This window comes from Carlito syrichta, unplaced genomic scaffold (assembly GCF_000164805.1).
Source record: "Carlito syrichta isolate Samal-C Ts95f unplaced genomic scaffold, Tarsius_syrichta-2.0.1 Scaffold259710, whole genome shotgun sequence".
Lineage (NCBI taxonomy): Eukaryota > Metazoa > Chordata > Mammalia > Primates > Tarsiidae > Carlito > Carlito syrichta.
Window position 1 is genome coordinate 3,819 of NW_007203806.1, and position 16,790 is coordinate 20,608.

General features: G+C 41.2%; 1 protein-coding gene and 1 pseudogene across 1 annotated transcript; both read left to right on the forward strand.

The window, feature by feature from the left end:
- The first annotated feature begins 4,651 nt into the window (after nt 1-4,651).
- LOC103253975 (eppin-like) lies at nt 4,652-9,509 on the forward strand. The gene is made up of 3 exons (XM_021709605.1): nt 4,652-4,742; nt 6,231-6,362; nt 9,349-9,509. Exons 1-3 carry the CDS (start codon nt 4,652-4,654, stop codon nt 9,507-9,509), a joined length of 384 nt encoding a protein of 127 aa, XP_021565280.1.
- A 1,512-nt stretch (nt 9,510-11,021) lies between these two features.
- Nucleotides 11,022-13,616, forward strand: LOC103253974 (annotated as a pseudogene).
- The last annotated feature ends 3,174 nt before the right edge of the window (nt 13,617-16,790 follow it).

Genomic DNA, 16,790 nt, shown 5'->3' on the forward strand with positions numbered 1-16,790 from the left:
CTGTCGCCCAGACTGGAGTGCAGTGGCCGCTCCCGGCCACCACAGCCTCGCCTGCTAGGCTCCTGTGATCCTTCTGCCTCAGCCGTCCAAGTAGCCAGAATTACAGGCATGCGCTACCACGCCCGGCTGATTTTTTGATTTATTGTAGAGATGAGGTCTCAAAAGAAAGCAACTCAGTGAATTAAGGCCATAGCATGTTTGATCATTTATGCCGAACCTGCGATGTAGAGCATATCATTTTTGGACATGGAATAAGTCATATTCTTTGGTGTGTTTTGTTCTTTTGTTTGTGTGTTTGTTTGTCTGTTTGATTGCTTTCCTTTCTTTTTGGGCTTTATGTTTCTTTTTTTTTAATTTAAAATTGTGGGTTACAATTCAGGGCTAGGTATACAAACATTCACCTTGCAAGTACTCTTATCAATGAGGTGTGCCCCCCTTCCCCAGGCAGATATCTACTACTGTCAATCCCACCTCTCCACCCCCTCCACCCCCCTCCCTGCAGTTTCACACCACTTTCAATTCTTTTTTTGTAGTAATACGGTAGTTGTTCAAGGTCCACTTATGAGTGAGAATATGTGATACTCAGCTTTGTTTCTGTGAGAGATCACTCAGTATTTATAAACTCTAATTCCACCCAGGTTGCTGTGAAGTTCATGATTTTGTTCTTCTTTATGGCTGCATAGTATTCCATTGTGTATATGGACCACATATTTAAAATTCAGTCCTCTTTTGATGGGCAGCATGGTTGGTTCCATGTTCTTGCTATTGTGAACAAGGCTGCAATAAACATACGTGTGCAAGCATCTTTTTCATAGAGTGACCTGAGTTCTTCCGGGTATATTCCCAGTAGGGGGATTGCGGGGTCAAATGGAAGGTCAATTTTTAGAACTTTTAGGAATCGCCACATTGATTGCCACAGAGGCTGAACTAGCTTGTACTCCCACCAACAGTGTAGAAGTGTTCACTTTTTGCCACATCCTCTCCAGCATCTGTTATATTTTGAGTTATTGATGATGGCCATTATGACTGGAGTTAGGTGGTATTATTTTAAAGATGTGGGGGGTACACATCCTTGCATACTTAATAAAATAAAGTAAAATTTTAAATAAACTATTTGCTAAAAGAACCAACAGACTATTGATACAAAGTATACACTTAATTGCATTGAGGGTATACTTTGTATCAATAGTCTGTTGGCTTTTTTAGCAAATAGTTTGTTTACAATTTTATTTTATTTTATTTTTTGAGTCAAGGTCTCACTTTATTGCCTATGCTGAAGTTCAGTGGCATGATCATGGCTCATCACAGTCTCAGCCTCCTGGTCTCAGGTGATTCTTCTGCCTCAGTCTCCCGAGTAGCTGGGACTACAGGTGTGTACCACCACAACCAGCTAATTAAAAAAAATTTTTTTTTTTTGCAGAGATGAGACCTATCTATGTTGCTCAGACTGTTCTTAAACTCCTTCGCTTAAGAAATCCTCCTGCCTCAGCATCCCAAGGTGCTTCGATCACAGGCACGAGTCACCATGCCTGGTCACTAGAATTTTCACATCTATTGTAAAAAGAAAAATAGGCTTGTATTTGTTTTGCTATTTGGGTCATATTAATTTCAGAAAACTAGCTTGAGAAACTTACCTACGTTTTATATTACCTGAAATATTTTTAATAATACATTAATTAATTGTTTTGAAGGCTACACAAAATTCAGCTCCAAAAGCATCTTTCCATAGTGGTATATTTTCATAATTTAAAAATATTTCATCTTATAGTCTGTGCAGGTTCTCTACTCCTCTTCTGTGAATTTTAGTCTCCTATATTTTGCTAAAAGAGATCTATTTTTTCTATATTTGCAAATTTATTGCCTTAGAATAGTATAAATTTTTCTCTATATAATTATTTTAAAATTCCTAATTTTGGTTAATGTTTTCATTTGTACGTTCATGTTTCCACCCACTAACCATTCAATCCATTAACCATGTAAACAGTGTACTCACCTATCCATTCACTCACCATCCATCCAAGAACCCAATCCCCACTCACCTATTTCTCCATTGGCACACCTTTCAACTTATCTATTTGCCCATGCATATGTCTATCCACTTAGCCTTCTTACTCATCTCCTTTCTAGCTAATCAATTTCTCATTTTATATCCAGCCTTTAATTCATCTTCCTATTATTTACACCTCCACACACATTCTGTTCTGTCATACACTTTAACATACTTATTTATAATTTCTACACCTGTCTCCCTCTATCCACCTACAAATCTACTCATTCACCTTCCATTCCAACAGCCTCCATCAATAGACCCACTCAACTCGTCATTAACTTATCCATTCTTGTATTAAATCCAGTCTACCTCTTCACCCAGCCAATCATCCATCCACCCATAATCCATATATTCATGCACCCAATTATCCTTGCTTCCCTCACCCAACCCTCTTCTTAGTCATTCAACCATCCTCCCATTCATTACTAATCAGCCATCCATTCATACACATATATACCTACTTATCCACACACCCACCAATCTCCCCAGCTACCTTGCTCATTCAGCAGATATAATGAGTATTTATTCTGTGCCTATTTATGTCTTTAAACACTATACTCTAGACACAGTCTTGTTTAGTGCAGTTCAGAGCCTATTTGGGGAAGTAAACATGCAACTTAGTAATATAGTCAGAAGCACAGAGAAAAACACAGAAAGCCAGTGACAGGAAATAAGCCCATGTGACAGGTCTTGGCCTAATGAAAAAGCAGGAGTTGCCAGGTAGAGGCCAGTCTGCTTGGTTTTCCTTGGAGTCCCCAGTGCTGAGCACAGAGTTGGTCCTAGAATGGAAGTGGTACTGAAGCATAGGTAGGGCACTATGATCCTCGCGAGAGATGTAAAAAGGAGAGACAAGGGCCCAGGTGGGTCCTTAACCTCCCCCCGCCCCAAGAAATTATGTGGAAGAAAAGGTCAAAACCATGATTCATCCCAGGCCCCCAAAACAGATTTCATTTTACCTGATTAAAAAATGAGACACTTGGGTGGGCCTGAAAATTAGGCAAGACAGAATGTGACGAGACAATCAGAAGTTCTTAATTTATTTTCAAGAAAATTTAGAACCTTCAACTCCACAATAAAATATTATATCCACATCAATATCAGAAGATTCCCTAATGACCTCTAGCAGGAACTTACATAATCAGCTGCCTTATAACTTTGTCTCTGGCACTCACTTGCTGAGTGACATTTAGTCAGCATCCTTATTTCTCTGCCCTATGATTCTTATCTGTAAAATGAGAAAATGGGGCTTGATGGTCCATTCTTTCTATCTAGATATTCCAAGGTTTCCCTCTCTTGGACTGAGTTTGGGAGAATATGGAAAGTACAGTAAGAGGGACAGTACTGCTTAGGACACCTTGGTTGTATGTTAGAAATTCTACTTCCCAGTCTCTTTGTGAATCTTCCTTAAGTGAGATTGTGAAGTAGATGGGATGGGAGTCTCACAGGGGCTCTGTATGTAATCCTAAATTTTGTGATCATATAGTCACTCATGATGATGAGGTTAGCTTTGTCTGGCTTCTGTCTGTCATGTAGGAAAATTTAGAGAACAAAGTTAAGCCCAAAAAAGCAACACCTAATTAGGGAAGAAAATGAGAGCCCTACAGATAATATTTACTCTTTGAAGAGTGTCTCTCCCCCTCCCAGGACTGATTGAGTGACTGGTGTGGATTCTGTGATTGTAGAAAAGCTGTCCAATTCTCCAGCATCTCTTTTTCCATAGCTCCTCTACTAGCCCACTTAGAATCTAGAAATTCTGCTGTGTTATTGAACTTTATTCAGTTGTAATCTCTCAGGTCTGCTCATTTCATAGTTCCTCATCAGACAACAAGGGGTTTGCATCAGATGGTAGAAGCTCCCTATAAGCTCTGACATTCTCTCCGGCTCGCAAAGCAACACAACCTTGACAAACACTCTTTGAAGATGGTTATCAACTTGATTCCTCCGCATACCCTACTCTGTGGCAACATCTTTACTCTTTTACCTTAATCAAAGAATATGAGTAAACCAAAGATCAGATAAAAGGGAGAAGGATAGGAGGAAAGTGTGGGAGAGGGAGAAAGGGACATAGAGACCATGGGAGACCCACAGAAAAACCAAAAAATTTAGATGCAGGCACTGAGAGGCACAGTGAAACAATGAGATACCAAGAAATCAATAGAGAACCATTGTCAGAGACAAACAGAAGAGTGTGCTACTTAGTGTGTATGTAAAATGGAAAATTATCAAAGAATGAGGACATTCTGCACCTCTCCAAGTTATCAGTATGAAGACACAATATTTTGGCTTCCATTCTGAAAGTAACCTGGAAAGTACAAGAAACGCTTTGCCTATTCCCTGGGTTGACCAGAGGGCCAACCCAGTGCATCTCAGGGGAGTGAGGATCAGGATCCATCCAATAAGAGACCCTTCCCCAAGGACTGGGAGCTGTGGATGCCAGTAAGTCTCATTTGTGACCTTGGGAACTTGGCGTTCCCTGCAAGAAAGGCGGCGGCTGGCTTGTCTCCAATTCTTATATCCAAGGTTTCTGAAAGAATAGGCTGGGCCAAGCAGCCAAACATTTTCAAATTCTGGAATCACCAGACAGACCAGCCTCTCTTCAGAATGGAATCATCTAAACTTTTGAGCCTCCTGGTGCTATTCGCCCTTTTAGTGAATGTCCAGGCACCTGGTCTGAGTAACTGGCTCTTTCCCAGTAAGTATTGGGTATCAGCCCTTGCCCTGGAGAGAGGGAAGTTTGCTGGGAGGAGGGAACAAAGAGCAACGACTGAAATCTGAGTTGTTGTTCACCATCTTAGCCCTGGTCTCAGCTGGGAGAGGAGGGAGATATTTGGAAAATCCCTCCTATGGAATTTCCCTCCGTGAATGCAGGAACTCTGACTTTCAACCTCGTTGAAGTGGAGGGTCTTTCTTGGAGAAGTAGAGGAAAGTTACAGATTCTAGCATTCATGGGAGGGGCTATATGAACCTGGGAAGCCCAAGGGACCTTTCCTCATCCAAGAGAAAGATAGACCCCTTTCTTGAGACATCATCTCTATCCACACCTGATTCTTTCCAATGTAATTCTGTAAAATGTCCCTGAATCCCCAGGGATTCCTTGACTTCAGGATAAAAGACAGTGTCCAAAAGTCTCTTTAAACTTAAGATATGACTGTTCCATGACTATATAGTAATAATGGTAATAGTCACCATTTGCCAAACCCTCAGAAAGGGAATTCTGAGTAGAGATTTCCAAAAATATGACAGATCCAAAGTCAGACTTGGTGGGTTCAAATCTTGGTAGCCATGTCATCTTGGGCAAGTTATTTAAAATCTCTGTGCCTCAGTTTTCTCATCTGTAAAATGGGGATACCTATGACTTACTTCATAGAGTCATTATGAGGATTAAATGAGATATTTAAAATGCTTAGAAGAGTGTTTGGCTTAAGGTAAATACTTAGCAAATGTTAGTTAATATTACTGTGTATTTGTTACTATAACTAAAGCTTTACATACTATAACTAAAGCATTACATACTTTATCTTTTTCTTCCTCACAACTCTATAAGGCCAAAACAATTTTACAGATGAGGAAACCAAGAGAGGTAAGTGGCAGACCAAGAGTTAGAATTAAAAAACCAAACTGTCTGACTTCAGGGTGAATGGTATTAATTACTATATAATATTGCCTCCCAGAGGAACCTCTAAATACTGACCCCTCAACAAAGCCAAAAAGACTGGGTCACTTAAACCAGTGCCTCTAATGGGGCAATTTTGAGTTCTAGGGATTTGTGTGATATCTGGAGACAGTTTTGATTGGTACAGCTGCCGGGAAGGGTGTTATTGGTGTCGGATGGGTAGAGGTGAAGGATGCTGCCAAACATCCTGCAATGCATAGGACAACCCCCCACCACAAAGATATCCAGCCCAAATGTCACTGATGGTTCAGAAATTCTGCCTTGGAGAGCATGGGGCTATGGGCTGGGACTAAGGACTGGGATAAGAAGGTAGAGTGGGAGGGTTGGTCAAAAGGGAGGGAGGTGTAGGCAGCAGGGAAATACAGGAAGCCATCCTGAGGAGAGGACTCCTGGGGCTGAACAAAATGAAAGCAAACTTCCCTGACTTCCCAGAATTGCCTTGCGTCTGGTGAAAGGTGGACACTGGGTCCTCCAAGATTCACAGTTCTAAAACTGCTTCTTTCCTAGGGAAATGCCCCAGAGTCAGAGGGACATGTGAATTCAGAGAACGGGATCTGTGTACTGCAGACAGACAATGCCAGGGCAACAAGAAGTGCTGTGTCTTCAGCTGTGGAAAAAAATGTTTGGACATTAAACAAGGTAATATTCAAAGCCTCGGAATAACCAACCCCTCTATCTGTGTCCTCACCTGTTGCCCACATGGGCTGACATTGTCCCTGGTTCACTGAGGAATGATCTCTTGGTAAGATTCCTGGACTTGGAAGTATTGGGGTTTAGATTCATTACCTATCCTACTATTGTGTGTGACATTAGCAATGACCTTAGCTTACCAGGTAATGTCTGAGACTTAGTTTCCAAAAACAAATGAAAGAGAGAAACTAATTCAGATGGGTTTTGGCTACTTGTTATTCTTATGAATTTCTGAGTCCCCAGGTGGCCATTGTTTTCCTAACCTATACCAACACTGCTGGGTAAGTGATAAATTCAGCAATTTATATTTCCTAGCTATTTGCTCTGGAGTGATTCCCTCTCTTCCTACACAAATCCAACCTTGCTCCAGAAAATCTCCCCTGGTCACTCAAGATCAGAGGGTTTTTCCTTTACTACTGCAATCTTAACCTCAGGCCCATTTCCCTGGGCTCCAAAAACAGTTAAAGATTCTTTATTCATTTATTTGACAAGTATTTGTTGAGTAACTCTGAAACAAATAATGGGATTTGACCTGCTCAGTGTGGTCAGGGAGGTTGGGAAAGTGTTCTCCGAGAAAGCAAATCTGGAGTTGAGTTTAGAAAGACAGGTAATATTTTAGACAAAAAAGTGAGTGGAAGGGCTTTCGCAGCACATGAAATAGCATGCACAGGAGCTTAATGGTGGGGCCTAGGGAGGTCAGAAAGCAGAGTAAGTACCAGCATGGTGCAAGGAAAAAAGATCATAGTAGGTAGGGAATCAAACAATTCAGGTCCGGTGGGCCACATTAAAGGGTTTTGCCTTGTACACAACATCAACAAGGGTGCCCGATCTCAAACCAGGCAAAATGGGGACCAAAGAGAGACCAAAACTTTACCTGTACAATGACCACTTGTCTACCTAATCCTGAATTATACCTCACATCTTTAAAATAAAAAAAATAAAAATAAAGAATTTTGCCTAGAACCTAAAGATCATGGAAGTTCATTAAGGTGGGGTGGTGATATAAACAGTTTATACTAGGCCTAGAGTGGGAAATAGGAGGAATGGCGTATCTTAAAGAAATTCAAGAAAGAAAATGGTGGCCTGGACTAGAGAGGTATCTGAAGGGATGGAGAAGAGAAGGATGTATTTGAATGGTATTTAGGAAGTAAAGCAAACAGGACTTGACAGAGGGACAGAGTGGGTAGACTGGGGCTAAGTCATCTGTGTGCCTGCAGGTGAGGATTCTGAATTCAGACTTCCTGAGTTCAAATCTTAGCTCTAGCTTTTTTTTTCTTAGATTGGAAAATATGGTTTATTTAGAAAGTAAACTAGAGAGAGAGAGAGAGAGAAAGGAAATTCACCTCCCCAAGGTACGGGGGGGGGGGGGCAAGACTAGGAAACATGGCAACCATGGCTCAAAGAACCACAAAGCAATGGCTTTAGCTCCAGTTTTTACCAGCCTTTTTGTCTTTTGAAAATTAGCATCTTTTCCTCATTGTCCCTCAGTTTCCTGCAATAATAAAAGGATTTGTGTTAAAGGTTATCTTGAGGGTCAAATAAATTGATGCCCATGAAGTGCTTAGAGTAATGCTTGGCACATAATAGCCTCCTGATTCCTATTAAGTTAGTTGTCATTCTTGACTAGGAGCTCCTAAGTGGCAAAAACTATGCCTTGTCTTTGTCCCTTAAAGCATTGAGCACATAGTAGGTGCTCAATGAATGATTTATTCAGTTCAGGCAAGGATACATTTTATTTTACCCTCAGCATTTCATAAAGTCCTATACTGTGCCAGGCCACCTGTTAGGATTTGGGATTCCAAGACAAAATCAGACACAATTCTTGTTCACTAGAAACTCACAACCTCAGGAATGAGACTGAAGATGTAAACAAACAACAAATGTATGCACAAGATTCAGAAACATGGTGTTGTGGTGTGGGACTGTAGAGTGGAGTCAGGAGAGACATTACAGAGGAACTGATGTCTGAGAAAGATTTCGAAGGAGTAGTAAGACTAGTCAGTAGTGGGAAACTGTCGGGGGGCACACCTCATCAACAAGGGTATCTGCATAATGAACATTGTATACCTGACCCTGATATGTAAAAAAAATAACAACTGCCGCTAGTGAGCAGTAGTGGGTCTCTGGCAGTGCAAAGTCATGGCAGTGTGGGTTAGCACCATGAGTTTAATATTGCCAGAGCATGTAGCTCAGAGGGATACTGTGGGAGGGAAGGAGGCCAGAGCCGCAGTAGGAGCCAAGTGATGAAGGGCCTTGTGGGTCATGGGAGGACACTGTCATGAAGTCAAGGTAGATCTTATCTGTGGAATGACATGATCAGCTTGGCTTTCAGATCAGTCAGATCCTTCTCTTTGGTGGGCAGCATGAAATATTGATTGGAGGAGCCAAGACTGGAGGCAGTCAGATCAATCTGAGGTTACCTCAACAGCCCAGGTGTTAGACACTGAGGCTTAAATTAAAGAGACCGGTTAATAAGAGGTAAAAGTCAACAGAATATAATTGTTTAGCTCTGGGGACTCACCCACATGGAATTATGTAAGCATAGTTTAGTTGGGACCTATATTATTTTGCTGGGGTTACTGTAACAAAGTACCACAGACTGGGTGTCTTAAACAACAGAAATGCACTGTTTCACAGTTCTGTTGGCTAGAAATCCAAGACCGAGGTATTAGCACAGTTGGTTCCTTCTCAGGGTTGTGAGAAAGAAATATGTTTCGTGCCGCCTCTCCCCCCTGGCTTCTGGTGGTGTGTTGGCAATCTTTGGTGTTCCTTGGCTTGTAGACGCATCACCCGATCTCTGCCTTCACATTCACGTGGTGTTTTCCCTGTATGTGTGACTCTGTCCAAATTTACCTTTCTGTCTAAGGACACCAGTTGTATTGAATTAGGAGCCCATCCTACTTCAATATGACCCCATCTTAACTCAATTCTGGGATCTTTCTGCAGATGTATGCACCATGCCAAAAGAATCTGGCCCCTGCATGGCTCTTTTTCAACGTTGGTGGTATAATAAAGAAAATAATACCTGCTCCATCTTCTTCTATGGTGGCTGCCTTGGAAACAATAACAACTTCCAAACCAAAAGCCTCTGCATGAACACCTGCCAGAAAACAGGTGAAATTCAGGGCCCTAGTTGTCCTTCCTCTCGGGAGCAATGCTGAGAGGTCTGGGTGTTGGCTGGTTCGTTCAGGTTAGCTATGTCCTTGGCAGATCTAGTACTGACAGAGCCAGCTCCAAACAGGAGGTAAACAAAGTTGCTTTCTTGGAACTGGGGGTGGGAAGGAAGGTAGCTATGAAACAAAGTTGGCAAGTATAAGGGGAGTTGGAGGGGTGGAGAAAGGGTGCAGAAGTGTCAAAATCTCAGAGATCAGTTGCAGAAGGGTTACAGGATGTCCACCCGAGACACATTGACCAACCAAACTTTCTAGACCGTTAATTTCCTCAACACAGCTCTTTGCCAGCAATTTATTCCCCGAAGGAGATGAACAGCTCCCCAAAGCAAATCCACTTCCTTTTAATGTCCTCCTGTGAAAGATGTATAAAGTAACTTCTGAACTCCAAAGACAAGCTGAGTCCCAGATGCTTATCTGTTTCTGTCCTACATTCTCAACAGGATCCTCTCCCTGAATGGATAAGGCTGTGTACCTGATGGATGCTACAGATTGACTTCCATAGTTCCACTCTCAACATTCCAAGGCTTTAGCTCTTCCCAAAGTGGAATCCCAAGATCTGCCTATACTTCCTGCATTTTCATCTCTTTCCATGCACAATATCCTTCCATTCTGATTTTATCTTTATGCCTCACTCTTTTATCTCCAACTCTGAGAGAACTCTGTTTATACTTTTGTATCTCTCAATTTTCCCCAATAAAGTATTTAGTGTAGTCCTGTGCTTCTGAGGCTGAGTAATTGACATCTGTTTGGCACATTGCACACTGCAGAGTAAGAGATCATTGAGGCTTCTGGTGGCATCATTCAAGATAGTGAGGATAATCAGAACCTTGAGAGTTGAGAGCTCCAGGGATATTATTATCTTCCTCTGTTTTTTTCAAAATATAATAAGGCCTTTTAAAGACAAGAACCCTTGGATGTTGCCTTAGTTTGAATCTTCCAGAAACTGACCCTAGGACAAGGGCACGGGTACAGGCAGTTTATTTGAGAGATCTCTCAAGAAGTACAAGATGGGAAGTGGGGTAAGTGATTTGGAGAAGAGAGAAGAGTCGACTATGAGTTGGCTGCCTATGTGGGAAACTGTGGTTCAATCCCTCTGGGACCTTCTTAAAAAAAACCATGTGAAACAGTCCTCCAAATTCTCTTCACCTGTCTCCATTGATGGGAAAGCTGAGGTATTTATCCACTGATCCCCATTCCCTACTGGATGCCTGGGATATTAAATCCCTTACTCTTCTAGACAGTTCCACATGCAAGATGAACAAGCTTCCAGAGAGCCAGGAAAAAAAACCACAGTAGAGAAGTAGGGATTCTGACTCTTGAGGTGACAAGCTGTCAGTATGCACTTAATATTATTCAGCCTTAAAGTCAATGAACCCCTCACCTGCCATTAATGACTTATCTCACCACACTCGTGCCCTGCTGCCACCTGGCAGAAATGCCTCAATTACCCACAGTCCTTTGCCAGATGAAACTAATGTCCAGGGCACTGGCTACTCATTTCACTTAGGCTTATGCCAAAGATGTAAAATTTTGTGCAGATGCCCAAGCCTTAATGCTTCAAGATGTAGACCTTTTAGCTGATGTTGTAGCTGTTAGAATGAGACCAAAGGGTAAAACAGCAATTACTGAACAGAGTTGGGGAAGTCCCAGAGTAACAAAAGATGGTGTGACTATTGCAGTCAACTGACTTAAAGGGTAAATACAAAAAATATTGGAGCTAAGCTTAGGATGTTGCCAATAACACAAATAAAGAGGCTGGGAATGGCACCACCACTGCCACTGTACTGGCACCCTCTATTCCCAAGGAAGACTTTAAGATTGGCAAAGGTGCTACTCCAGGGGAAATCAGGAGAGGTATGATGTTAGCTGTTGATGCTGTAATTGGTGGACTTAACAAGCAGTCTAAACCTGTGACAACTCCTAAAGAAATTGCTGCTATGATTTCTGAAAGCAAAGAAATTGGCAACATCATTTCAGATGCCATGAGAAAGGTTGGAAGAAAGGGTGTCATCAAAGCAAAGGATGGAAAGAAGCTGAAGGGTGAATTAGAGATTACTGAGGACATGAAGTTAGATTGAGGCTATATTTCTTCTTGTTTTATTAGTACGTCAAAAGGTCAGAGATTTGAATTCCAAGATGCCTGTGTTCTATTGAGTGAAAAGAGAAGTAGAGACTCTGACACTTGAGGTGGGAGGCTGTCAATGTGCTCTGGATATTATTCAGTCATAAAAGTGAATTTCAGGATGCCTATGTTCTACTAAGTGAAAAATTTCTATTCTGCAGTCCAGTTTCTGCTGTTGAAATGCTTATCATAATCCCTTGGTTATAATTGCTGAAGGTATTGATGGAGCTCTAAGCACATTCATTTTTTAATAGGCTAAAAGTTGGTCTTAAAAGCTCCAGGAATTGTGATGGCAATATAAAGAACCAGTTTGTTTGTTTATTTATTGATTGATTGTTCTGGGGTACAAGTGAGGATTTGCTATATAAGTAGGCTGCATGCAGGTGAAGTTTGGGCTTCTAGCTGGCCCTCTTTCCCCTTAGTGGGGAACCAAGTATCCATTCTGTTGTCACATGCTCCCTGTGCTAGTGTGACTAGTGTTCAAGACCCATTTACGAGTGAGAATATGTGGTATTCAGTTCCTGCAATCGTTTCCTTAGTATGATGATCTCCAACTGCATCCAAGTTTCTGCAAAGGCCATGATTTTGTTCTTCTTCATGGTTGCATAATATACCAACATGTATATGTACCATATTGTCTTCATACAGTTCAACCTTTGATGGGTATCTGGGTTGAAGAACCAATTTAAGACATAGCTGCTGGTGGTGGTGGTGGTGTCATGGTTGAAGAAAGGTTGACCCTAAATCTTGAAGATGCTCAGCCTTAAGACTTAGGAAAAATTGGAGAAATCACTGTGACTAGAGATGATGCCATGCTCTTGAGAGGAAAAAGTGATAAGACTGAAATTTAAAAATGTCTTCAAAAAGCCAAATTCATGCTATAAAACATTCACCCAGTTATGAACACATCTCATATAACATATAGTATGCATGTGTTTAATACCATTCTTTCTACTATAAACACATTTCATAAAACATGCCTTCTTTGACACATTATTCAACATGCACACTGTAGTCAACACATCTCATACAACATGCACAGAGTGAAAACACAGCAACTGCACTCAGTGATGAATATGTGTAATACATGTTCTCAGTGACACACACTTGTTAAACAACTCACCCCATTATGAACACATCTCATAAAATGTGTACTCAGTGAAAAATACATCTTACACACCATGCACTAAGTGACAGACACCTCTCATACAACATGCATCCATTTATGAATACATCTCATAAAACATGTACTCAGTGAAAGACACATGTTATACAAGTTGCTCCCAGTAAGAAACCCATCTAATATAACATGCAAAATAAAATCATCAAGCAGTTAGATGTCACAACTAGTGAATATGCAAAGGAAAAGCTGAGTAAATGCCTGGCAAAACCTTCAAGTGGAATAGCTGTACTGGAGGTTGGTGGGACAAGTGATGTTGAAGTGAATGAAAAGAAAGACAGAGTAACAGATGCCCTTAATGCTATGAAAGCTGCTATTGAAGAAGGCATTGTTCTGGGAAGGGGTTGTGCTCTGATTCAATGCATTCCAGTCTTGGACTGATTAATTCCTGCTAATGAACATTCAAAAATTGGTATAAAAATTATTAAAAGAATACTCAAAATTCCTGCAATGACCATTGTCAAGAATGCAGGTGTTGAAGGATCTTTGATGGTTGAGAAAATTATGCAAAATTCCTCAGAAGTTGGTTATGATGCTATACTTGGAGATTTTGTAAATATGGTGGGAAAAGGGATCTTGATTCAACAAAGCTTGTAAGAGCTACTTTTTGGATGCTGCTTGAGTGGCCTCTGTTAACTATAGCAGAAGTTGTAGTCACAGGAATCCCTAAAGAAGAGAAGAACCCTGGAATTGATGCAATGGATGGAATGGGAAGTGGCATTTTCTAATTCCTAGAGTAGAGCTTTATCATTAGTGACAAACTGTGACAGGAAGTTCAAGGCAGTGTTCCTCACCAATAATTTTCTGGGTTTTTAAAACATAACTTTCTTTTATTAGAAAGATGTGGGGTACAAGTCAGGATTCAATACATAAGTAATCTACATGCAGGTGAAGTTTGGGCTTCCAACTGGTCCTCGTTTTCCCTGGTTTAGGATTAGGTACCCTTCAAGTTATGTGCCACCATCACCACCACCACCACCCCCCCCCCCCCCCCCGGCAATGTCCTGTAATTGCCAATCCCTCTCTTGTGCTTTTGTGATTAATATTCAGGTACCACTTATGGTATTCGGTTCTTTATTTCTGTGATAGATCACTAAGTATGATTGTCTCCAACTCCATCCAATTTGCTGCAAAGTGCATGATTTTGTCCTTCTTTATGGCTGTGTAATATTCCATCATGTATATGTACCACATTTTCTTTATCCAGTTTCAATGGGCAGTAGGGTTGGTTCCACGTTTTTGCCATTGTGAATAGTGTGGCAATAAACATGCGTGTGCAGGTCTCTTTTTTGTGGAACGATTTATGTTCCTCTAGGTATATTCCTGAAGGGGGATCGCTGGATCGCATGGAAGGTCAGTGTCTAGTTCCTTTAGAAATCGACACACTATTTTTCATATAGATTCCTCACCAATAACTTTCAAGAAGTCATTTGAATAAAATTACTGAAGAAAAAGCTGGTTGGTGTTTAAGAAAATCACTATATCCATCAGTTACTGGTTTCAGTTGACAATTCATAATGGTTTACTGCTGTTATTATCAAATACCAACAGATAATTTATTTTGTATTTTTGAATAAAAGACATTTGCACATTCCTGATATTGAGTGCAAGAGCCATATACCAATGTACTGTTTTCAACTCAAATCCCTGAAGCATTTTTACTACGATTCTGTTAAAATCAGGATTTTAGTGGTTACCATCACCAGATGAGGAGTGAAACATAGCCTTTCTGTGGAGAGTAAGAAAAGTTGTGTACAAGGTGTAGAAGTAGCCAATGTGTGGCAACATTTGTATAATAAAAAGTTGTCTAACTTTGTTTTTAAAAAAGAAATGAAACACTAATACACACTACATTGTGGATAACCTTCACTATGCTGCGTGAAGAAACCAGACATGAAAGGTTACATAGTGTATGATTCCATTTATATGAAACATCCAGAATAGGTAAATCTATAGAGAGAGAAAGTGGAACAGTGATTGCCAGGGGTTGGATTTGGTGGAGGGAAGTTGGGAATCACTGCTAATGGTCACCACTAATGGTAAAGGGTTTTCATTTGGAAGGATAAAAATGTTTCAGAACTAATGATTGTCGTAGTTGCACAGCATTGTGAATGTACTTAAGAAAAGCCACTGAATTGCTCACCCTAAAGCAGCTAATTTTATACGATGTGGATTCTACCCCAATTTAAAAAGTAGATGAAGAAAAATGTATACTAGAATTGTTTCTTGCTACTGCAGGTAACATTAAAGGTGAGTTGAGAGAATGTTTGGGCTGGACAGCAGCAGTCTCTACTGCAGTCTACCTTGTGCATTGCACAGATTCATTCATGCCCCATGTTGAGTCCACTCTCTTACTGATGCTTCAAGACTTAAATTGGTAAGTTCAGTGGAACATTCTTCAGGCCCCACTGCTGCAGCTGTTTCTGAAACCATCACTGACATTTATTATTTCTGTCCCGCATCACCTAATCCTAAATTACAACAATGATAGAAGCTCCTTGATAGTTCTGATATTCTTTCCTGCTCTCAAAATCTGTAACCTGGACAGATAATATCTAAAAATTCAGTTCAACCTGGAATCAACCTATTTCTTTCCCCAAACCTCACTTGTGACAATATCTTTACTCTTGGACCATAACTCAAGAGTGGGGTGAAGAGAAGAGAGAGGAAAATGAAGGGTGAGGAGAAAGATGCCAAGACAGAGGGAGAGCCACTGAAAAAAAAGGGAAAACTACAGGCACGGGATAAGAGACAGAAAAAGGTGTAGAAAGAAGAAAAAGAAATAGAAAGAGAAAAATAAAACAAAAAAATAGACAAGTCAGGAGAGGAGTAAAATTAGAAAGAAAGAATAGAACTAGGATACTCGAAACCTCCAAACCGCTCCTGGGAAATAAAGGACTCTGGAATTAAACATCCCCTTCCACCAAAGGAGCTTGGAAAACCTCAGAAAAGATGTGCCTCTTTCCCTGGTAGACCAGAGAGCCTCAGATTGCTGAGGATTGGAAGCCCCTATCAAGAGCTACTTCCCTGACTAGTCCCACTGATGGCCTCAGGGACATGGTGTTCTCCAGCTGAGGGAGTGTGGCTGGCTTGTCTCCAGTGTTGTCTTGTGAAATGTTAGGCTGCACGAAGGCAGCCAAAGTACAAAGGCAAGAACCCCTGCACAGCAGTTCCTTCCTAGTTTTGATGCCACCAGCCAGACCAGGAGCTCCTAAAATGGGCCTCTCAGGACTCCTGCCAATCTTTGTGCTATTCATCCTACTGGGGGACATTCAGGAAACTGAGATGGTTGACGGAGCCTTTTATAGTAAGTATTGGGGATTCAGTCCTTGAAAGGGAGAAAGAGAGCTTGATGGTGGGAAAGGAACAAAGAACAATTTCACAGATGAGGGGTGTTTTCCTCCACCTCAGCCTGGGATCCTGAGTGGGAAAGAGGGGCAACATTTGGGGTCATTTCTCAACCCCCTTTCTCTTGGTAAGATGTTCTCAGTGAATTTAGGGGACTAAGTCTGTGGTAACTGACTCCCCTCTGCTATTTCTGGAGTTCTTTCTGGAGGAGCCTGAACCTAGAGCTCATGAAATGAACTAAGGGACCAGGAAACCCATGGAACTTCCCCGTAAGAAAAACTTGCCACTCCCTCAGTACCACCCTCATTGACGCCCCTCTTTCCCACTCAGGATCCCAGGCTGAGGTGGAGGAAAACATCCCTCATCTGTGAAATTGTTCCAAACCTTCCCACTGCAACCCCCAAATGTTTTCCCATACCCACACCCACAAAGGACCCTAGCTTTGGGTGTAAAGAATGGTCTACAGAAGTCCCTTAAAATGCAGAAATATGAAGAACCATAACTAGCACCCAAAATATACTGAGCACCGAAAAAGTCGTGGTTGAAAGTGAGTG